General features: G+C 36.3%; 1 protein-coding gene and 1 pseudogene across 1 annotated transcript; both read right to left on the bottom strand.

Annotated features, from left to right (window-relative positions):
• Nucleotides 1-1,544: 1,544 nt before the first annotated feature.
• On the bottom strand, nt 1,545-3,302 carry LOC113757895 (mediator of RNA polymerase II transcription subunit 15a-like). Its single transcript, XM_027300969.1, has 4 exons — nt 3,111-3,302; nt 1,946-2,057; nt 1,660-1,780; nt 1,545-1,570 (listed from the first exon to the last, which is right to left on the bottom strand). The coding sequence occupies exons 1-4, from the start codon at nt 3,293-3,295 to the stop codon at nt 1,545-1,547; spliced, it is 444 nt and encodes a 147-aa protein (XP_027156770.1). The 5' UTR covers nt 3,296-3,302.
• Nucleotides 3,303-3,959: 657 nt separating this feature from the next.
• Nucleotides 3,960-4,397, bottom strand: LOC113757894 (annotated as a pseudogene).
• Between the last annotated feature and the right edge of the window lie 20,771 nt (nt 4,398-25,168).

The raw sequence follows: 25,168 nt of genomic DNA, 5'->3' as shown, positions 1-25,168 counted from the left end.
TGCTCACTATTTGGCATCATAAGAAAGCTAGATTGCATCTCATAAACTTCAAAAGACAGTAAACAACAGATGGGCTTACATGAAGTTAAGTCCGTAATATGTTGACTAGATTTAACTCTTATTTCTCATATGGGATAATATCCTTCAATCATACAATTAATTAGAGTCAAATCTTACAAGATTTCCCAATCTGACTCTAAGACAAGATGCTGAAGTACTAAACACAAAATATAAAATCCTACGGAAAAAGAGCTAACTTACCAAAATGCCTATCAAAACCAAAAAAGGAACAACTGAACACATGAAACCAAAATTCCTGCTAAACACGCTTGGCTAGAGACTCCTAATTAAGATACTTTTGTGTTAGTTACCTGGAATCTTCATTCACCCCAGGCAGGACGGGATATGCACCTGACACAGTCAAAAGCTTTTGGGTATGTCAACTGTTGTGATGCGATGTTGATGGCCAAGGAGGAGAGATGGGCAAGAAGTCTCATGAGATGAGAAGAGAATGGAAGAGGAAGAAGGGTGGTTCTGTGGAGGGAGGAGAAAAGAGGGGAAAGCCAAAGCCACTCAAGTTTCAAAAGAAAAATACTCACATCCCATGGTGTATTTTCACTGCAGACATAAGGGCTGCTTCTTTTGTTGGAGGAAGATGTGAAATCGTGGCATCTGAGAGTAAGAGAGGCTATGATAAATTGAAAAGAGGCACTCTGTTTTGATGTGACGGCAGCACAGAATGACTAAGATAGAGATAGGGTTTGACAACAATATCTACTTTGCCCCCACTATTTCAACTTTAATTAATGAATAAGTAACTTAATGTTTCTGCAATTTTTCCCTTTTCAATAATAATTCATCCCCTCCTACTGAAATACGTTGTAACCCAGCTTATGTTTCTTTTCAATTTAATCGCACATCTAATTGATCTTTTTCTTAGCATATATGCTTTAATCAAGTTTTGGATATTTTAGAATGATTTGTGTTTAAATCTTATGTACACGAGTATAAGAGATGCAACGACACACCTGTACCCAAAATTGGGCAAATATCCCCGGATCCTGTAATTTTCAAATACGGAAATCTGACACTTCAACATGCAACTGCACCCAGACACCACCCAAGTCTATGTAACGTAACTTTAAAAATGTCTTCCTATTTTCCAAAGTGTGCTGATTAAAGCCTGAGAGAAATTCTAGAAATCATTAACTGTTGTTTTGATAGACCACATGACAACTTTATATGGCTAGTCAAGCTGGCAACCTTTTGTCAGACCAAAACATAGACGCACTTGGACCGCATGGCACGTTGGGTTTTGTTAATACAGGTAAGATACCTATTCATATAGTTCCGTCAGTTCCTCACAAATATCCATGCCTGACTACTAAAGACAACATCTTTTAAACTTCGTAGAAACAACAAAGCCACTGGATCCAAAGGTTCATAATTAATTCATCTAAGTATGGCACAAAAACATCATAGGTCATCAAAACTACTAATTAGCCATGAAGAGGAAAGTAACAAGGCATCAGCACAGGCAAATATTAGAGAACATTAGCAGCACCAACTCCTATTACATTCAAAAAAGAAAGATGACAGATGAAAAAGTTGAGGGGATCAGTACCACAATCCAAGAAAGTGAATATGCCATCCAATTACCTTGGTCTGGAGGATTTTTGCTTGCATTGGCAGCATTAGCTTGTAGCGGATTAGCCATGGGATTTTGGGACTTAGTTTCCATTGTCAGCATCTTCAAAGATATCTTTCTCAGATAATCTGACTGCAAAAAATAAATCATGTACAGACGAAAAAATTAATAACCAAATAATGAGAAACAAGAGTAACTTAATAAAATGGACCAACAGCAAAATTCCACGCAGGATCAATGGAAAAAGGATGCAAGTGATACATTAAGACCATACATGCTGCAGAATTGCATGGCTACCTGGCTAGTTGCTGCAGTATAAATCTTTTCCTCAAACCTCACAGCAATTTTCTTAAGTTCTTGCAGTCCCTCTTGTCCAGAGAATGGCAGATGCCTCTTCAAAGTCTCCATTCTGCACATGTGAGCACATCTGAAAATTAAACTAAAATCTGCTTACAACCTTACAGAAGTACATCAACAACAGGAAACAAAATCATAAACCAGCTCCACAGTTGCACACTACCATGCAAAATCAACTTAGGAAAACAAGCATCTTAAAGTCAATAAAGGAAAACCAATAGCAAGTAAACCTACAAGAGTTTAGAAACTATACTAAATGCAGAGTCTTCTAAATTTCAGTTTTCCACATCATGGCTTCCCAAACAAATTGTGTTAATCAGGAAAGCCATAAAAGTACTGTAGAAGTAGCGCATGAATTAAAAGAGGAAGTGTGACAAGAAGTGGAAGAAGTGAAGGAGGGAAGGCAGAAGAGAACTTAGTCTTGAAACACAAAGATATGAGGATTTCATTCTTGAAACTTTTTTCAACTCCATGTATATAACTTGAAACACAAAGACACGAGGATTTCATTCTTCAACATATTAACTCTCTCAACTCGGTATTTTCTAATCTCACCAAGGAGTCCTTCAACGGAATCCATGCATTTAAAATATCAGAAGAGGAAAATTCTGGCAAAAATAAGTTCAAAGCTACACATTCTCGGTAAAAGATGTAGTAGTGCTACAAATATAAGAATTCCACACATACAACACATTATCCAAACGACATATTGTATTAACATACACTCCTCAGGAATAAGACAGAGCCCATGAAGCATTGGAAGCTCCAAGAAGCTTCCAATTCTTCCTCAACTCCATTCCCAATAATACCATAAAATCATCCAGAATCTCAAACATTTTAGTCTCCCACACCCAATGAAAATTAATTATTCATACTGGAAAAATAATTATCAACACCAACTAAACAAATAATATATTTTTCTAGTATTACATTAAATAAGAAAAATCACAGTTTTAACCCAGGTAAGAGCCTTCAAGAAAGTCCAGAAAAAAAAATTTTTTACCAGTTTCCAAACCAGATATCAATCTAAAAAAATTTTAAAAAAAATTGCATACATATATAATCCAAAGTAAAGAGACAAAGCAAAAAGAAAACGAGGGGTTACATCTTATTTACGATTCTTTGACGAGAATCAGCTTGGAGTTGAGTCCTCCAATCGCCGCTGTCAATAGTAGCGGGCGGAGCTGGATTTGGGACAGCCGATACTTCTCCACTGCCGCCTACTTGACCACCTTGAGGAGGACCCTGAGCCATCTGGCCTTGAGGCGCCCTCCAACTGTTGCTATCCATTGCCGAATCAAACACAATTGGTCGACAGAAATAAATCGAAAAGCTTGAAACCCAATAAAACAATTCGGAAATTTATCCGTGAGCATTAAATCTAGGGATAACTTCAGAAACCTCCCCTGAGGTTTTTGGCAATTTCATTGACCTCCCCTGAGGTTTCCACAATGACATTGACCTCCCTTGAGGTTTAGGATTTTGTAACAAAATCAGCCCATGATGTCAAAAGTGAACATAAAAAAGTGTTTTTAGGAAAGAGAGGGAAATTTATTCCCATAAATGCTCATGAGGTAAGTGTACAAGTTAAAATAATCCCCAATTATCCCAAATAATATTTCGCTTGCATCATAGATATATTTTCCAACCCACCTTTTTATCTCACATACATCACATCACAAAAAGTGCTACAGTAACTATTCCAAATAATATTTCAAATAATACACTATCCAAACAAACCCAATGAAAACTAATAAAAATCAGAAATAAATTAGAAAAAGTGAGGGGATGTTAGTGAAATAAAGAAAAAGAGTCATTGACCATTTACTTGCACAAAGTTGTAGCAATGGCTACTGCTATCTTTTGCAATGTTGAAGAATTGTTGAAGAATTATTATGAACTATCTAAGTTATGCTATCCAATAGTACTAGAGACAAAATGCTAATGAAGTAAACTAAGAAGTTGCTTGTAAAAAAGCTCTTCCTGGTTGACGGTTAGCCAATGATCCGTGGCAACCAGGAAGTTGCAAGATTTGAACAAAACCAAGTTAGCACTAGCCTTACAACCAAAAGCCAAGAGTACAATCAAAGAACAGCAATACAAGTAAAAACTGCTCCAAATCAAACAAATATAGCAGCAACAAACCTTGGCATTAACACCATCTGGAACAATACGATTCTCTTGCTTCTATTTGACATAGTCTGTGTTGCTGAACTTGGTGAATCCCTTGAAATTCAGGCCAAAAAAATGTGCCAAGACCAAAAACAAAAAAAAACTTCATGTAAAGAGCAGCAGAGCAGCCTCAAGTCCTTCACTGGAGACATTCTCCCTTCTTTTCTCAATTAACCAAGTGGACACATAGTGGGAACTCATCAACTCCCCTCTTTTTCATGCCAACATCCATAGATCCTGATCTTTGGATCTGGAACACCACGGCAGTACCTTGACTTTGGATAGGGTTTTTTTTTATCTTCAACATATTATGGACAAGCATTAAGAAGGGCGCCACTTTCACTTTAAGCATCAATATTTAAGGTGGAAAAGAGTGATTTGTTGCAGAAACTAAGGTGGAAAAGAGTGAATTGAACAAGTTCATGAGCAATGCAGAGACTAAGTTATTTGTCATATGCTCAAGTTGCAACATTACAGATCCATTAAATGAAACAAGCTAAGAACTAAAATAGTCATTTATGAAACCTTAACAGTAATAAGGTGCAAACCAAAACTGCAATCCAAGAGTAATATCATTTCAGATTTCATAACCATACATTAAATAAATAGAAATGCAATCCAAGACTATCCAAAACACCATCTGCCTTGAAGCAATTCAAGCAGAGGGTGAGGATTGCAAAACCATTGTTTAGTCATAGTTTCACATAACACCATTTACAAAAGCATGAGTAGGCATCATGTTAATGAACTATAATTCACAAAGCACCACTAAGTACAAAAGAAGAGAAATGTAAGTATAACAGTAGTAATTAGAAATGCAAGCTAAAACTGCTGGTGGTGCTAATATTGGCAGAGTTAAGAGTTGTAGCTGCATTCATGATAGTAGATGTAGCAGTTAAGTATCACCAGGGGCTTGAATAGGAGCTGTTGACAGATGATTAGTTGGTTGAACAAGTTTTGGTGCAACTCTTCTGCGAGAACCTGTTGCAGCATTTGTCGAAGTGGCATTTGAAGGCCTTCCTCTCTGCAATTGTTCAAAATAGAAGAGCTTGTGCCTTACTGAATACATATGTAGCAGCACTAGATTGGATTTCATAACAAAAGAGCCCGTACCTTTCTTTTAGAGGCAATTGTACCTGTCTGTACATTAACCTGAACATTTATGGTAGCATTTCCAGTAGAAGGACTCGAATTGCTACCTTGACTTGAATGCACAATAGACACCTTCCTATGTGTATGATCCTGTCATAACAAATTTACATGTTAAAGTAATATGGCTAAGTAACACTGCAAACTAATTGCATAATTCAAACATGATTTATAACAGATCCTTGTAGTCCTAAATTTGCAATTCCTCTGCCTGGTTTCCCTCTTCTAGTTGGCATCTGTTATGAAGTAAACAACATAAGCAGTTGATGAGTCAAGAAAGAACAATTAATTTGTAAAAATGTGTGTATGATGATACCTGGTGAGCATGAGTATTGGCTGGATTCTTTCTTTGCACAGGAGCTCTTTGACATGTTCTCATGTTGTGACCAAACTAACCCCAATTTCTACACTTTAAGGTACCTGATCTTTTTGGCTGAGATGAAGGTCATTCATCAGCTTTTCTCATTTTGTTAACTCTTGGTCTACCAGGAGCTCTTCTCAAAGGAGGGGGCGGTACAACCTCAGGGGTAACTTCATGCATAGAAGGCCACCTCTTTTCATGAGGTATAAGGTGAATCATAGGAGCATATGCCTTCAAGTAAATGTCTTTGGAGAACCAATGATCGCAGTAATCTTCCAGCTTTTCCCTTTTGTAGATAATGCCAAGTGCAACATGTTTGCAAGGAAGTCCAACTAATTGGAAGGCACCAAAATCATAGGTCCTTTGGTTTAAATTGACTAAGAATGATCTGTCTATATCACAACCTCAAATGTATCCTCACTTTCCATATTCAGGGTACAATGCCTCAATGCTTGAGCAATTTTTTTGAGCTTTTCAGCAAATTTGGGGTGATTCTGTTAGTTAATGTGCATCCCTTTTGGTATCTCATGTGCATTTTCTTCATGAACTTTCTTCTCAAACCTTCAACAAGGGTAAGTATGGGTTTGCCCCTGAGATCACCAACCCATGAATTAAACAATTTAGTGAAATTATTTGTGGCATGATCACATTTTATTTCTTTTGAGAATGCATATCTACATGTCTTCTTGGGAATTTTGTTCAAATATTTCTAAGCCTGTATGTTGATGTCTTTAATGGCTGACATTGCTTCATTGTGGTCTATGTGATCAAGACTCTTTGCTGCCTTCCAGAAGAAACTATTAAGCAGCATGCCTGGAAATTACTGCTTGAAGTTGCTGCAAATATGCCTACAACAATATTTGTCACTAGCATTTGGAAAAATCTCATCATAAGCAAGGTTGAGCGTCTGAAACAACAAATAGATGAGTCAAAAAAAGCTTTTTCAGATCCTTCAACAAGTCCAAGCAAAGAATAGATTGTTTTGAGCAGTACCTTTTGCCTATCACTCATAAAGGTTAAAGGTAAGTGGGTGTTGAATGGTTCAAAAAACTCCTCAAAAAAGTGAAAGAACCAGCTCCATGTTTCCTTGTTTTCACATTGTAGACACCAAAATTTCATTTATTTAATTCAATTTTAGCTTTATTTGTTATTAATTCAATTTTAGCTTTATTTTATTCTTGTTTTATTTTATTTTATTTTAATTGATTAAATGATAGTTAGTCTTTATTTTTTTGCTTATTTTTTATAAATTAGGTTAATAATTTTTAAGATATTTTTGCATTAAAATTCTGAAAAGGAAAATTTTCACAAAAATATATTTTAATCATCTTAGATTCGATTTCTTTAAAATAAATAAAATTTTTTGCAATGCAATTTCAATTAGGAATTAGTTTTTTCCTTGTTTACCTAAATTGATTTTTTGAAAAAACAAAAATTTAATAAATAAATAAAAATAGGAAGATAGGTGGGGGGTTTGCATGTTGGACAAGTATGCTAAAGGAGCATTAAACAAGTGTATTAAGGGAGTGTTGGACAAGTGTTAGTGCATGCAAATAGAACAAGTGTCCCCGTTTTATTGATACCACATGTAAACGGAGGAGGTAGGTGGCAAGACACTTGGAAGCCTAGAAAAATTGGAAAAACAAAAAAAACAAATAAAAGAAAAGGGGAAAGGGGAGAGTTGGCGGTGAAAAAGGAAAGAAAAAAACAAAAAGGCAAAAAAAAGAGCAAGAAAAGACTACGGACTAGGGCTGCAAACGAGCCGAGCCGAATCGAGCTTTGAGCTAATCGAGCCGAGCCTCGACTAAATTTTACCAAGCTCGAGCTCGAGCTCGAGCTCGACGAGCCGGCAATTTTCGAGCTCGAGCTCGACTCGAATCAAGTCGAGCCGAGCTCGAGCTCGAAAAAAATAAAAAATAATTATTTTTTTTTTAAAAATAAATAAAATAATATTTTTTTCTTAATAAATAATAAAATATTAAGGATATATACGTAATTTTACTATGAAAATAAAAAATAAAAAAAATATATATATATAATATACGTAATTTTATTATTAAATAAAAATAAAAATAAAAAATATATATATATACTCAAGCTCGCGAGCCGGCTCGCGAGCTAACGAGCTTAATATTCTGAGCTCGAGCTCGAGCTCGAATTTGACTCGAGCCGGCTCGAGCTCGACTCGAACTCGATATTAATCGAGCTCGACTCGAGCTCGAATCGAGCGGCTCGCGAGCGGCTCGCGAGCAGCTCGATTCGTTTGCAGCCCTACTACGGACAAAAAGCAAAAAACGGAGGAAAAGGGAAAGGGGGCAAAAGAACAGAAAGGGAGAAAATCTGAAAAATTGGGAAGGACCGAAGGAGCTTCCGCCCGCGGGGGGGGGGGGGGGGTAGAGGGAACAAGAGAGCAAAATCTGGAAATAAGGAACAAAAGGAAAAAAAAGAAACCGAGCAAGAAGGGAGAAACTGAGGAAGAATTGCGGGCAAGAAGGAAAGAAAAAAGAGAAAAGACTTGGCGGAGGGATTGAAGCTTGTTGCCAGTTCCGAAATTCTTCCATTACCACCTGCGAAATTTCACCGAAAGAGAAAGCACTATAAGCTTATCCTTTTCCTTTAAACTTCACTTTTCTTCAATCACAGGCTCTTGAAGTTCTCAGAGCATGTCTGCCGTGACTTTGTTTATTGCAATTTTCTTGTTGGTTGTTCACGATTTTAGAATATACATGCTTTATGTGTCGATTGGATTGAAGTCCCTTTTGTTTCTGATAGTTTTGAGGCCAGCCACGACCTCATTTGAGTAGGAAATTGTTGGAATTTTTCATGCCTATTTACTGTTTGATAAAATGCCCAACTGAAAATTCTACTTGAAGAATGATTGACCTGCGTTTTGCATGTGAGAAAATGAATATTAGGCTAGTTCAACGCTTGTCTGAACACAATAGTTGATTTTTTCAGGGTAGAAACGAGAGTTTTTTGAAAAATCTTGATATGCCTTCTTTTCGCACCTTTTCTGTTTTTCTTTGTCTTTCCTTTGTATGAATTCGAGTTACATCTTGAGATTGTGAGAGAGGAAGCTTGCGCGAGTTTCATTTATTTTTTTGGGGAGTGGCCAGAGGTGAACTTTCTGGTATTCATTCGTCCGTAAAGAAAGACGAAAATGGCAGCTGCCATTCAACCGTTTGGAGAAGACGACCCAATTCCAGAAATCGCGATTTTAGTCCTTCAATTTTTTTTAATTTTTCCCCAAATTTTTAAGACTTTATAATTTGAACCCAAAACTTTCATAATTCTTTCAATTAGGTCCCTATTTTCATTGCATTTGATCCCCTCAAGTTTCCTCTATTCTGATATGGCCCAAAAATTGGAAAGTTTAACTTATTTCGCCCTTTTAGATTTTAATCATCTTTTAATCTTTTTGAGTAGTCTTTTGGGTAGATTAATTCTTGATTTTAGGTCATAATTGTGGCTTAATAATTTTAGTTGATTTTATCATGTTGGGTTTTAGTGAAATAGGTGATTTGGGTTAAGAGGTTATTTTTGCTTGGGTTTAACGGAGTGGGTTTAGCTTATTTATTTGGGTTTCTGGCTTGGGCTTAGGAGGTAAGAGCCCACTCTTTTGGTTGGGTTTGTTTTGTTGAGAAAGGAAGGCCGGTCAACCTGTAGCCTCTGGGTTTTGCGACGGGCTTAGGGAGCTTCTGGCCCAAATAAAAAGCAAAATGGCCCAAGTGGCCTGTTAGGTCAGGAAGACCAGAAATGAATTTGCAGTTTGTCCCTGTACTTTTCATTAATTATACTATGGCCCTTAAACTTTTACCTTCTTTCAATTAGGCCCCTAATTTAATTGCAAATAGGTCTCTAAACTTTATTTTTTAAATTTTGACCCCGGATCTTTGTGATAATTATAATTTAACCCCTAAAACTTTGTTAATTTTTGTAATTAAGTCCCTACTTGTTTTAATTTCTTAAATATAGGTTGTTTACGGTCATTTAAATGATTTAATTTCACGTTTATTTTCATATTTTATGATTATTTGTTAATTAAAGTGGTACCTTAATAATTTTTCTTTGTGTTGAAGGGTAGAAAGGGATAAATTTCACTTCATTAGGTCACCAATTTAAGGGAGGTATACTCTACTCTTTATTTTGATTTTACTTATGTGCCCCTGTGTGATTTACATGCGTAATTGCATGCCTTTTGAATGCTTTTATTTCATTTTTTTAGTCACTTTAATTGTTGTGATTTTGTATATTTATTTTAATTTAATTTTTAATTATTTGGAAGGCAATTAAATGCCAAAATTGTAATAGTTAGGTTATTATTGTATTTTATTTCATTCTTTCCCCCTTTAGAGTGTAGTTAGGGCCCCCAAATGTAATAGTTAGGTTTTTCTTTGCTTTATTTGCTTTGTGTGTTTTACATGCTTGTGTGTTTACGTGTTATTTGCTTTCTTAGGGTCTTGCATCTAAATATCATGCTTATGTGTTATGTGCTATATGTGATTTATGTGTTTATTTGCTTTTATAATGTTTTATATGATCATAATGAATGCATGGCGTCACCACACTAGTCTAACGCTAGTTGTGGTCCTTTGTTCCGATTTCTTGCTCGTCCAATACTAGTGAGAACTTGTAGACATGGGTTAGTTCAACGCTAGATCCTTAGGAATCATCAGTCGCGCCCCATTTTTAAAAAAAATAAAAAATAATGAGTTTTAGAAAAAATGGATTTTTGATTAATTTTTTATTTGAAAAAATAAGTTTTTTTTTTTTTTTTTTAGAAAATGAATAAAGAAAATGGGCCTAAATGGGACTTGAAAGTGCGACGGTTTTGACCCCAAAATAATAGTTTAAAAAGGGTTTTAATAAAAGATAGGAGTCGTCACTTGGTATTGAGTTAAGGTGTATCAAATCACCTAAAATGAATTTCGAATAAAAAAAGTAGAAAAAACCCTTTTTAAATGACTCTAAGTCCTTGAAAATCAAAGAAATGTGTTCGGGAGTCACATTTGAAGAAAGGGAAGGCAAGGATAAAATTCAAGGCACCCTTTCAACCTAATCAATGTTAGGCGCGTGATTTAGTCAAAGATTTTCTTATTTTTAACCTAAAAATTTATCATATTTGGACGTGCTATATGGATGCAAAATTTAACCCTAGGAGGATATCAGGGGGTCAAAATATCTCTTAAAAAATTAAGTGGTGTCAATTACATTAATTGTGATGCTCAAGAGTGACTCTTTGAAGAGATCACGAATGTGTAAAATATGAGACTCGAAGAAAGAGAAAGAAAATAATAAAAAATAATAATTATACAAATATACATGACTTAGAGGAATGCATCATAACGGGTGCGGGGAGATAATACTGATGACTTCAATGTTCCCTTTAATAGAGGGAATATGAGCGTGCTAAGACTAGAAAGCCAAACTCGTCCATATCCCATATTCGAGGGGTTATCCTTAATCTAATCAAGCAAATGCACTATTCTAACTCTAATTCTTAAATGGAATATAAGTCTAATGTCATATGTCGCACATGGGGATAGAGGATATATATAGGGGAAATATGAGATAAGGGATATCATATAAGGGAAATGTCATGCAAAAATAATAAAAATTCTAAAAAGTAGAAAAATATGCATGAAATGTCGTGATCGTGTCACACAAAGATGGTCTAACGTGTGAACGGTCCCTAAGGGTCTAGCGTTGGATTAACTCATGTCTACGAGTTCTCACTAGCGTTGGACTAGTGAGCAATCAGAAAAAGAGGCCACAACTAGCATTGGACTAGTGTGGTAACGAGAAAGGGGCCACAACTAGCGTTGACTAGTGTGGTGACATCACACATTAATTATCACTAACTAATCATGTAAAACATAATAAAAGCAAGTAAACACATAATATCGCATAAACATATAACACATAATCATGATATTTAGATGCAAGGTTCTAAGAAAGCGAATAACACGTAACACACAAGCATGCAAAACACCCCAAACAAATAAAGCAAACAAAGGTCTAACTATTACATTTGGGGCCCTAACTACAATCTAAAAAGGGGGAAGGAATAAAATAGATACCTAACTATTACACATTCTATCTAAATATATATCCTGAATCCCCCTAACTATTACAATTTGGCATTTACATGCCTTTTAAATAATCAAAATTGAACTAAAATAAATATATAAAATTAAAACAAATAAAGCGACTAAATAAATAAATGAAATGAAAACATTCAAAAGGCATGCAATTAAGCAAATAAAGTCACATAGGGGCACATAGGGTCAAGTAAAAATCAAAATAAAGGGTAGAGTGTACCTCCCTTGAATTGGTGCCCTAATGAAGTGAAGTTATTTTTTTACACTCCAAAAACCAAGAAAAGGTCAAGACATCACTTTAATTAATAAATAATCATATGAAATGGAAATAAACACCAAATTGAATCACTCAAAGCATTCAAATGAACTAAACAACTCCTATTCATCAAATTGAAACAAACAAGGACCCATTTGAAAGAATTAAAGAAATTCGAGGGATCAATTTATTATTATTAAAATACTAAGGGTCTAAAAAAAGGAAATTAAAATTAGTGACTTAAGATGAAACATGTCAAAATCAAATGCTAAACTTCACAAAATGAATGAAAACCCATTTATTATAATTAAATAACAAAACTAGCTAAAAATTTCAAGGAAAATTGAAATCAAAACGATAAATTTATCAAAATTTATTAAAGTTTCAAATTTTATCCTAAAATCCCATTAAAATTTGTCCAACAATTATGTTAAAACATATTACAGAAAAAAGACATGTTAAGGGTGTGAGAATTCGAAAATTTCTTTATTTCTAGTAATTATTTTAGTTTCTTGCATACAATTTCTATACCTTTCTTTATTATATTAATTTTTGAGAGATTTTTATAATGAAATTAAGTTGTTAAGACATTTTTCCGGTACAAGTTAGTCTATGTGACGTTAGTAATGTATATTGGACGTGGAACCTGCTAGTGCGATAAAATTTTGATGACTAGGTGACATTGTATTGGGGAATATTATTTTTACATGGTGCTTGGGGATAATTAGAGGTTAGTTAGGTAAATTAACCATTGGTAGCCAAAAGGATGAGAATAAACTCTAGTGCGCCATTTGTCGCGAAACCAATGGATGGTGGATTTTGACCAAGACTTTCTTACTTCTACTAAATACAAAAATTTGACTAAAATTCCCTTTTATTTTGACTCAATTACCTTATGATAGTTTTACTACTCATTTACTCCCTCAATAATTGTAATAAATAAGAGATTTAAGAGTTTTACCCTTAGTTTTATAGTTCGGACAAATTAGGATTTTCGCGTATTTTGGTAGTGTGATTAATTGTGGAGGTGTGTGTACTAAATTTGGTGGTTAAGAGTGAGTTTTAGATAAGAAAAAGTATGTGATTAGAAGTAATAATAATAAGTTAGAGAATTATAAGTGAAAATCCTAGTATGATCGAGATAAGGAAAAACGGTGTAAACCGACGTATACCGTTTGTTACCGAGTGAGTACACCACTTGAACACCACTTTATTACCTTAATATCCTTGCTTTTATTTCAACTAATTAACCCTAAAATATCTCTTAAACGAGCCACAATGTTTGACCAAAGAAAAAGAGAAAAAAAAATGGAGCTTTGATTATAATGTCCCGTAAATTTTTTTTCCTTCCTTAAACAAATTCTTGAAATTAGGATAAAAAAAAGTTATTTAATTGAATTAAAAGTCCATCAAGCTTAAAATCTGAGACTCGATTGATTTCTTTTGAAATCAATAGGAAGGGAATCCGAACCTTATTAGTTACGGTATTTTGTGACTGTTTGGAAATTTATTTATGAACGGGATAATTTGGAATAAGTAGGAAGGATGTACTTCATATAAATAATTTGGGTGAAAAAATAATAATAATAAATAAGAGGGGGGTAGATAGTCCAATAACCAAATGGGTAATTATGTTGCAATAGCTTTGTACACATATGTATGCATATATATATATATATATATATATTAAGAATTATATACCTGCCTTACTCCTAGTCCAAATATGGTTAGGCATCCGAGACATATGTAGGGATATAATAACCAAGGATATGGACCACCATTGGGAATGAATCAAGACAAGTACTGTAACATCAGTTCGGGTAAGGAAAAGGAAACCTAGTTCAAAGGGGGGTTGTGATTAGGGTTTGTCTATATAAGTACACCTAGGGTATGAGGAGCCGTCCTTCTTGTTTTTTTTCAGCAACCAACAGCGAGGAAAAGGGAGTGAGAGAGACGGCTGGAGTTCAAGAAAACTTGGGATCAAAGGAGGTGCACATACCAGGTGGTTACGCGAGTGTTGACGAGGTAAAACACTTGTCACATGAACTTAGTAAATAACTATGAGTTTTGAGTGCTTTGTTAGAGGAAGAAAACGTGTGGACTGTGGGTCTCTTCCTAACTACCATGACTTGTGATTTAATACGTGGTTGTAAGGGGTTAAACTGAAAAAGGTTTGAGCGTTTAAACCAGGGAGGTATAGCCTACAGGTATTGACAGATTGTAGTGGCAAAAGTATGGAATCTGTTCGTGGCCTTAGAGGCTGAGATTTTTTTATGAAATTTTGATATGTTATGGGCCTGTATGTGTAGGGTTTGTGTATAAAATTTCAGACCAAAATTTGAAGTATAGAAGGGTCTTTCGATTTCTGAATCAGAACTGGTCGTGCGTCGGCAGCGTTTGCATAGGGCTGGGTTGTATGTCAATAAAACGTTTTCTTAAACATAATTTTTGCAAGAATCTTGAACCAGAAACCTCCTAACATGGAAAAGATCAGATTTTAAAAGTTTGGGTAATTTTTGAAAAGGTTTCTTGAGTTTTCTCCAAGTGGGAAGAAGAAAAGAAAAAGAATGGTTTCCTAATCTGTCAGGTTTCGTAGCAGATTTGGAAACTTGATCCTTGTGGGTTTAAGCAACGAATTGAAGGCAATCTTCATCCAAGATTTAACCCTATATTTGGGGTATTACTTGTAAAAGAACATTCTGGATGTTGGGGATATAAAACCCAGTTCTTAAAGATCATTTTTGCAAGGGTTCAGTAGTGAGTTCAAATATGTCAAAAGAATTGGATTGTTAAATCTAATGAGCTATTGCTTTGGAACTTGGAAGAGCACTAAAACCTTAACTTTGGGAAGATTAATATCAGGTAAAGACTGGCTTAAACATCATGAGTAATAAGGAAGAGATTTTAATTGTTTAACTTAAAGATTAGAAATTATGAACAGAAATATATTATGAACAGAAAATCTGGCAGGTAGAGTTACAAGAGATGATGAGCAAATTTTGCCAAGGCAAATGAGCAAATTTAGGGAAGTAGTCTTCATGGGAGTGGTAGAGTTTTGAGTCTAGTTCACGGAGGTGTCTTTAGTTTCTGGTTTCAATGCATACACCTGAAGTTAGGACCAAAACACTAGCAACTGGTTGAATCTGGAATTTTCGTAAGACGTAGTTGTCGCGCCTCATTTTTTATAAAATAAATAAATGGTTTAAAAAGTGAATTTTTGCTTTAAAAAATGAATTTTTGATTTACAAAGAAAATGAAGAACATGGGTCTAAATGGGACTTGAAAATGCGACGATTTTGGACCCAAAAATAATAGTTTAAAAAGGGTTTTTGAAAAAAATCGAAGTCGCCACTTGGTATTGAGTTGAGGTGTACCAAGTCACCTAAAAATGAATTTTTAAAGAAAAAATAGAAAAATTCTTTTTAAACGACTCCAAGTCCACGAAAATCAGAGGAAAAGGTTCGGGAGTCACATTTGAAGAAAGGGAAGGCAAGGATAAAAATTCAAGGCACCCTTTCAACCTAACCAAGGCTAGTTGCGCGATTGAGTCAAAGATTTTCTTATTTTAACCTAAAGACTTATCACATTTGATGTACTATATGAATGCAAACCCTAGACCTAAGAGGGTATCGAGGAGTCGAAATTTCTCTTCAAAGCTCAATTGATGCCAATCACATTAATTGTGATGCCCCAATAAAGACTCTTCGAAGAAGTCACAAATAATGCAAGTCATGAGACTCGAAAGAAAGAAAAAGTAAAGAAAATAATAATGTACAAATGTGTATGACCTAAAGGAATGCATCATAATGGGTGCGGGGGACTTATACTCGTGACTTTCAATGTTCCCTTTAATAGAGGGAATACGAGCGTGCTAGGGCTAGAAAGCCAAATTCGTCCATATCCCATACGCAAGGGGTTTTCCTAATCTAGCATGCAAATGATTTAACCTAGTTTCTATTTCTTAAATGAAATGCAAGTCTAATGTTATGTTTTCATACAAAGGGTAAGGAATATATATAAGGGAAAATACGGAATAAGGGATATAAGTAGAAGGGAATATGGGATAAAGGATGTACATATATAAGAAAGTGTCATGGAACATGGTAAAACCCTAAAAAGTGAAAACATGCATGAGATAAAGCGATTTTATCAAACAACCATGATCTAACGCTCGAGGGGCTCCTAAGGGTCTAGCGTTGGACTAGCCCATGTCTACAATTTTTCACTAGCATTGGACTAGTGAGAAAAGTCGGAACAAAGGGCCACAACTAGCGTTGGACTAGTGTGGATTCGAGAAATTGACCACAACTAGCATTTGACTAGTGTGGTGACGTCACACATCGGTTACAATCAAATAAATCATGTCAGACCTAATAAAAGCATGTAAACACATAATGTCACATAAACACGTAACACATAATCATGATATCTAGATGCAAGGCCCTAAGAAAGCGGTAACACATAGCACGTAAGCATGCAAATCACACAAGCAAACAAACCCTAACTATTACATTTGAAGGAAGCCTACTACAATCTAAGAGGGGAAACGGAATAAAATAAATAAAATAATAACCTAACTATTACAACTTTGGCAATCAAGTGCCTTTCAAATGATCGAAATTGAAAATAACTATACAAAACTAAAACAAATAAAGTGGATAAATAAATAAATAAATAAAATGAAAACATTCAAAAGGCATGCAATTAAGCACATAAATCACATAGACACATAAGGTCAAATAAAGTGAAAATAAGGGATAGAGTGTACCTCCCTTGCAATGGTAATCAAATGAAGGAAAAATAGCTTCAAAACAATAAAAGGGTCAAGGTACCACTTTAATTGAGAAAAATTAAAAGAAATGTGCAAATACAAAGCTCACTTGATCATAAAGCCCCTAAAATCATGAATTAAGTGCAATTGAAACAAAGCATAGTAGTTAATTGAAGCAAACAAGCAATGAAGTTGTAAAATTAAAACTACCAAGGACCAAATTGAGGAAATTATTCAATTGATTGGGTCATAGCAGCATTAGTTAGAAGCCAAAGGGTCAAAGTGCAATTATTGAAAGATTTTCATGCAAGAACATGCAAATGCTTCAGGCGAACCACCGAACCAAGCTTTCTTTGTTTTTGCAATATACTGAGTTTCTCAAGTGAAATCCTAATGCGACTAACATCTCAGCCGATCAAACAAAGCCTTGACATTAAACCCAAATCAAATACAAAATTCAACAAGCAGTAACTTAATCATGAAGTTATACAAAATCTTGAAATGCAGATAAAGATTCGGAAACTTCATTATCCTTTACTGCAAAGCTTACGAAGCATTTTACTTCCTCATAGCTGACTTCTGTTTCTACAATTTTCGCAGCTTATTGGCAACCAAAAAACTTAAACAAGGCTTCAACATCCAAGCTTCAAAGTAAGTAATACAACCCGTAACCTCGATATCCAAACAAACAAGAAAAACTTAGAAATGAAATCATGCAAATTCTTGAAACCCTTTCACTCAAAAATGATTCAGTAACCTGCTTGTTCGGCCATCTGCACCTTTCTTTATGATTTCTGTAACACAAACATTCTAATCCTCTAACATGATTAAAAAAACATCAACCAACCCACCTAGTTTTTGGTAAACAGAATTTTTTGAACAAAGAAAATGCAAGTAACGAAGGAAAGGAAAAAGAACTTCTGCAACTACTTCCTAGGCTATGATGTTTCGGCAACCAAGAAAAGGTTAGAAAATTTTTTAATCAATCCTCCAAGCTTTGAACTAACTAACAACTGCACAACTACCATAATCCAAGCAAGCAAAAATCATATAAGGAAACCATGCTAACTCATAAAGAAGCTCATGCATTCTGCTGGTTTCTTTCTGCTGCAAATAGCATGCGCATGAAAGCATTTCATGAATTCCAATGAACATGTAGATTCATCAACCAATCCTACAAAACTCAACCCAACAAGAGACCATGCAATGACGCAAGATCATTGTGTTTGAACAACAGAAAACTCAGACAAAAAAAAAATCATGCCAGCATCGAAATAGCATTCTGCAATTTTTCAGCTACAGTTAGCTACGCTTGAGATGTTCATCAGATGCAAACTTTCATTCAAACATGGACAGCTTCTTAACCAAACAGCAAAGGCATGATATTGAGCAATCAAAATCACAGAAATTGAACATTCAAGTAAGCAAATCCTCTGTAAAAAAAAAATAAAAAATAAAAAATAAAAAAATTCTGCAACCAATGAGAGACAAAACTGTCCATGCTGCTGCAATAAACCGAGAACCTCGAGCTTGTTGCAGCAGCGGATTCTTATACACAAACTTCAACCCAAGATAATCTAATCCCAGGAAACAAGATCATCAAACAAGGCTATACAAAAAGTAAACCGGTAAACTACGAAAAGGGATCATCTTTGGCCTATGAAATGCACGAAAATGCAAGGAAATAGCAGAAATAAACTATCTCTCTTGACCCTTGGCTATACTCCTGGATTCACACATGATAGCAAACATGACAGGTCATGCAAATCTGATAACAGGGAGAAAAGATCTAACTTTTGCTGGGCTTATTTATCACAAACATCAGCCATAAACACCACACAAAAGCATCCTAAATTCATTATAAAACCATCACCGAGGGGCCCAAACTACTGTCCCTAAAAATCTCAGGTCAAAACCCCATGCGTTCCACAATCATAAACCAAATAGTAATAACAGAAAAATCCAAACTTGGCATGAATTCATGACTGAAATACCTCGGTGAAGATCTACCGGTGGCGATGGAGGGCTGAAATGGTGGCAGTAGTGAAGGTTGACGGTTCCAATGGCCCTTTTGCTCCTTGGGGAAGTAACACCAGACCTCCTCTCCTCCTTGCTCAGAAACTCTCCTCCGTTGTTCCTAAACTCAGCCCCACTTCTTAGATTTTCCAGATTGTTCCCTCTCTCCCCCGCTCTCAATCTCTCTTTTCTTCTCCCCGTTGCATCCTTTCTTCTTTCCCAGTTTTGTTCCTGGCTCTCGGTACCTCGCCCGTCCTCCTCTCTATCAGACTCTCCCTGGCCGTCAACCTCACCCCTTTCTCTTAGCCCGTCACCTCTATTTCCAAACCCCAGCCGCTGTACCTCACTCTTAGCTCACTCCCCTTTACTGGTTTTTCTTTCTTCTGTCACACACACATTCCCTCTTGCTCCCCTTCTTCTTGGCTGCGGCTATTCCTTTTATAGGAACCCATAACCCCTAAACCCTCACCTCAAAGGTGAGGATGAAGGGTTGGTTTCTACCAAAAACTTGAGCCATCCGATCCATTGGGAGAAAAGAAAGAACCAGAAAAATCTCCCCGTGGAAAAAATAGGTAGTGAAAATGATATATTTTTTTTGAAATAATAATTTAATAAAAATGAAAATAATATTAAGTAAAGAAAAACAAAAATTTAAATAAAATCGGATAAAATGAACGCAACTAGGAATAAAAGACAACAAAGCTAAGATTTTTTTTTGAGTAAATAATAGTAAACTCGAATCTAAAAGAAATAAAGCATATTTTTTGTGAATGATTTTTCTTCTTTTTTTTCGATAAATTCTATGCTAAAATGACTTAAAAAATAAAAATAAAAAACTAAAAGTAAATAAAACTAACATAGAAAAAATAAAAATAATAGTAAACAAAAATACCCTAAAAATTTGGTGTCTACAGTAGTAGAAGCTATAAGTATCGCGGAATGAGACCGATTCAGTCCACACGAATTAAGAGTGTTTATTTATGGACAGTTGGATGATGCTTGTGTATATTATTAGGGTCACACATAAGGGCTAGCTCAAGGGGTGGAAGAGTAAAAGAAGTTAGTCGAAGTTGAGATGAGTACTTCACACTATCCTTGTATTTGTAACAACGAACATTTTATGAATTGGGACATTACTTTACTATATAAAAATTCGGATCATATATACTATTTTGAATGGAATCTTTATCATGGTATGCTTATTTTTGAATATGTTGAAATAAAATGTACTAATGTAATGGACCCACTTAATTACGATCATGACTATACTCGGCAGGACCAGGCCCAACTACTACGATTATGAATTCGAATTCGAATCATGACCTTTCCCTAGTGGGGGTTAAACACTAGGCTGTGTACACAGAGACCGATGAAGGCATGATCCTCTAATTAAGTTAAAGCTTTTATTTGGTGATTGTTATGAATTCAAAATAGATGCTTAATTGTGTTTGCAAATTTGCATACGACTCTATGGTCCTTTTGTAACAGTTGGAGCAATGAACATGAAGTACGAATTGTGTTGTGTTAGTGCTAAATTATATGTATATGTAACGTGTATGATCCGACAGGGATAGTAGGTAGTACTTGCTGAGCTTGCCAAAGCTCACCCCTCTTTCTCACCCCATTTTGCAGACAACGATGGAGAATATGAGTTAGTGTTCGTGGAAGAAGAGGAAGAATAGATGGTCAATGGTTGGAGGTTGACATAGTGGTCAAGCTTATAAGTTTAACAGCGGGGATTTATCATTATTGTTTATTTTTATTTTCTAGTCATGTTTGAGGGATTCTAGTGTATGGCACTTGTCCATAAGTGGACAAGTTTGACTTTAACTTTTATGATACGTTTACTCCTTATGCTGGCTGATGTTGAGCGTGGTTCTATTGGATTTTTTTTTTTTTGTGAAAAAACATCTATCCCCAGTATTGTTTGCAAGGTTGAGTAGTAAAGTAAGATGCCTTGTGAGACTTCAAGGGGAGTATACTCCTTGAGTTTCACGGCGTGTCGCATTCCAAATCAGGTGGTCGATTTGGGGCGTGACATTTAGTGGTATCAGAGCCCTAGGTTTAAGATCTTCAATGTTTTTGTGTTAGTTACTACTATGAGTTAAGCCAATAAGTGTAAGTCATTAATGAGCGACTTTGTGGTGTAGGGAGATAAGAAGATGTCGATTTCGGTGGAGTTCCTCAGCGTAGTGGTGGAACAAAAGGTTCGTGAAAGGGAGGAGATTTAAAGGCTAGCAAATGAATGCAATAGGCAAGTGGAGATTAATCACCAGCTTCAAGATGAAAATAAGGATTTGAAACGTAAGTTGGTGGAAGCAGAGGATGGAAGGAACTTGTGGAAAAGCTGCCTGGAGGTTGCGAAGGTTGAGCAACTGGTAAGAAGGGAGATGAGGGGATTTCAAGATGAGATTGATCAAAATATGGCAGCTCAAGAAAGGCAGTTGATTCATGTGGAAGGAATGTTGGGGATGCTTTTGGAGCGCATTCCACCCCTTCCAGTCAACGTAGCTCAGGGTCACGAGAATGAAAGTGATGAGGAAGTGGACGAAGATCCTGAGGAAGAGCTGGTGGTGCAAGATGAAGAGGAATAACTACTAGTAGTGACTTTTTTTTAGTTGAGAAAACATTCCTGCTAGCTTATATGTTTACTGGTGAATCTTAACCCTAAATAGAAGAGTATTAGTTCAACTCTTGCTTACTGGTGAGTAAGGCTTATTTCCACCCATTCTCTTGGTTAAACTGAGATAAATTACATTTGATTAACTTAACCTGTAACTTTGATTTCTTTCTTGCTCAATGGTTGTAATGCTATATTTCTTTTCCATTCCTTTTCGCATCTTGATTAAGCTTCACAAAATATATATATATATATATATATCTGATAATAATAGTAATGATACTAATAAAAATTCTTTTACTATAAAAAAAAATTTAGAGTATATAACAAAAGCATGTGTGTAGGAATATGCCGCCTAGAAGAAGAGCACAAAATCAGAATAGCAATAATCAACAAACACCCCCTCAGGGTCAAGGCTCTAATTCAGCGGGTAATACCACAACAAATGTGCAAGTGAACATGCCCCCGGAGCTCATGCAAGTTATAACTAACCTAGCTACCATAGTCCAAAACCAAGCGAATTTGAATGCCGACTTGCAAGGGAATGGTAACCAACAGGGGAACTCTAATGCTCAGGGACCTATGGGGACCCATGTCTATTATGAGCGCATGAAAAAGGTTCATGTGCCTACCTTCGATGGTGCACCTGACCCAGATAAGGCTGAGAATTGGATAGAGAAAGTTGAAAGCAATTTTACACTACTTAACGTGCCTGAAGGAATGAAACATTTGATTATTAAGCCTTTCCTAGTAGGAGACGCGAGCAAGTGGTAGGCCGCAGTGGAACCAACCATTACCTCACCCATCACTTGGGCTTACTTTAGGGACCAGTTTATGGCTCATTTCTTTCCACCGGCGATTAGGATGCAGAGGATGCAACAATTAAAAAATTTAAGACAAACGCGTGGAATGTCAGTAGTGGAGTATGCCCATAAATTTACGACCCTAGGTAGATTCTCCCCTACCATTTTAGCTGACGAGTCGTTGTTGAAGATGCTGAGGTACAAAAATGGCTTACTGAGTGAGATTCAAGTAGGGATGGTGAATGCAGCTACTCCAAGTTATAGTGCTATGTACGAGGCTAGTTTGAGAACTGAAGCTGAGATAGTAAGGATTAAGGAGGTGGAGAAGGCTAAACACTCAAGGCCTATTGATGTCATGGGAAACCCAAATGATCCAAGACAAAAAGGGGTGTTTAGACTTGTCAAGAGGGTTAAGGTGAATATCAAAGACACTTCTGGATCGGGCAAGGCAGTAGGCAGGGTTGCTAGAAATAACACTCCTATAGCTCCAGAATGTACCTACTGTCACAGACGTCACCCAGGAGAGTGTCATTAGAAGACAGGAGCCTGCTTCAACTGTGGACAAGTGGGCCATCGTGCTAAGAATTGTCCAAAACCCCCAAGAGATGTGACAAAAGGACCTAAAGCCAGTGATGCTAGGCCAAAAGCTAATGCAAGAGTGCATGCGATGACTGACATGGAGATCGAGGGGATTGATGATGTGGTCACAGGTGCGCTTTCTATAAACTCTGTACCCGCTTATGTGCTGTTTGATTGTGGTGCATCTCATTCGTTTGTTTCAAAAAGATTCGTGAGGTTGCTTAATATGGTACCGGAATGGTTGGACGACCCCTATCGTGTCTTTACACCTGGGAATAAAATTTTAGTTTCTCACATAAGATATAAGGGGTGTCAGATTGATGTGGGAGGTAGAGAGTTTGACGCTGACCTAGTACAAATTGGCATGAATGACTTTGATGTAATTCTTGGGATGGATTGGTTAGCAAAGAATTTCGCGCAAATAGATTGTAGACATAAGAGGGTGAAATTCGCACTACCGGAAGAAGGAGAACTTGTCTATCAAGGGAATGTTAGGAAGGATAAAAATAAGCCCAGTAAATACTTATTTACATCCATACAAGCAATTAGAGCCTTAAGAAAAGGGGCAAAGGGGTACTTAGAGTATGTGATGGATAGCACTAGTGAGGTGCTACCTTTGGATAAAATCCCCATAGTGAGGGAATTCCCTGACGTGTTTCCTGAAGATTTACCTGGGATTCCCCCTAATCGGGAGATTGAGTTTGAGATTGATTTGATACCTGGATCTGAGCCAATTTCAAGGCCTCCATATAGAATGGCCCCAGCGGAACTGAGGGAACTAAAGGAACAATTACAGGAGCTAATGGATAAGAAGTTTATTCGGCCAAGTGTATCACCTTGGGGGACACCAGTATTGTTCGTAAGGAAAAAGGATGGGACCTTACGATTGTGTATTGACTATAGGGAGCTGAATAAGATCACTATTAAGAATAAATATCCTCTCCCAAGAATTGATGACCTATTTGACCAGTTAAAGGGTGCTAGAGTCTTTTCAAAGATCGATTTGAGGTCTGGATACCATCAGTTGAAGATTAAAGAAGGGGATATAGCTAAGACTGCCTTTAGAACAAGGTATGGACACTAAGTTTTTGGTTATGCCTTTTGGGTTGACCAATGCACCAGCTGCTTTCATGGACCTAATGAATAGAGTTTTTAAATCTCAGTTGGATCGATTTGTGGTGGTGTTTATCGACGATATATTGATCTACTTCCCAAGCGAAGAGGCTCATGAGCAACACCTTAGGGAAGTTTTAGGCATCTTAAAGAGGGAGAGGCTCTATGCCAAGTTCAACAAATGTGAGTTTTGGCTCCAAAGTGTGGCCTTCTTAGGACATGTGATTTTAGAACAAGGGGTATCGGTCGACCCTAAGAAGGTGGAGGCAGTTACAAATTGGCCAAGACCTACTAATGTTACAGAAGTAAGGAGCTTTTTAGGCCTTGCTGGCTATTATAGAAAATTTGAAGAAGGATTTTCTACAATAGCAACTCCCTTGAGTAGACTGACACAAAAGAGAGCCAAGTTTGCTTGGACACCCGAATGTGAGGAGAGTTTCTAAGAGCTCAAGAAAAGATTAGTATGTGCACCTATTTTGGCATTACCCTCGGGAAGGGATGATTATGTGGTTTATAGTGATGCTTCTAAGAATGGATTAGGTTGTGTATTGATGCAAAACGGGAGAGTGATTGCCTATGCTTCAAGGCAATTGAAACCCTATGAGCAGAACTATCCCACACATGACCTAGAGTTAGTAGCCGTAGTATTTGCATTGAAGATTTGGAGACACTACCTATATGGTGAGCGTTGCGACATTTTCACCGATCATAAGAGCCAAAAGTATTTGTTTACTCAAAAAGAGTTGAATATGAGACAACGAAGATGGTTGGAACTAATTAAGGATTATGATCTTACCATAAATTATCATCCTGGAAAGGCTAATAGGGTAGCCGATGCCTTGAGTAGGAAACCCATAGCTGCGAAGATCTCTGCTTTGAGCAAACAACTAGATGAACTGAATTTGGAAGTGGTAGACTCAACTAAAGAGGTTTTGTCAATTCTAATGGTACAACCGACATTGCTAAGTCGAATTCAGAATGCACAAAAGGAGGATGATGGATTTCGGAAGATGAGAGAAAAGTTACCTTTGGATTTCCAAGTGGACAAGGACTGGAGCTTGAGAATGAGAGGGAGGCTATGTGTACCTCAGAATGAGGAATTAAAATGCGAGATAATGAAGGAGGCTTATAATAGCAAGTATTCCATTCATCCTGGAGGAAATAAGATGTATAAGGACCTTAAGAAGAACTTCTGGTGGAAGGGCATGAAGAGAAATATTGC

Source organism: Coffea eugenioides, unplaced genomic scaffold, assembly GCF_003713205.1.
Source record: "Coffea eugenioides isolate CCC68of unplaced genomic scaffold, Ceug_1.0 ScVebR1_3404;HRSCAF=4610, whole genome shotgun sequence".
NCBI classification, from domain to species: Eukaryota; Viridiplantae; Streptophyta; class Magnoliopsida; order Gentianales; family Rubiaceae; genus Coffea; species Coffea eugenioides.
Note: the sequence above shows the minus strand (reverse complement) of the source record. Positions and strands in the feature narration are given on the sequence as shown.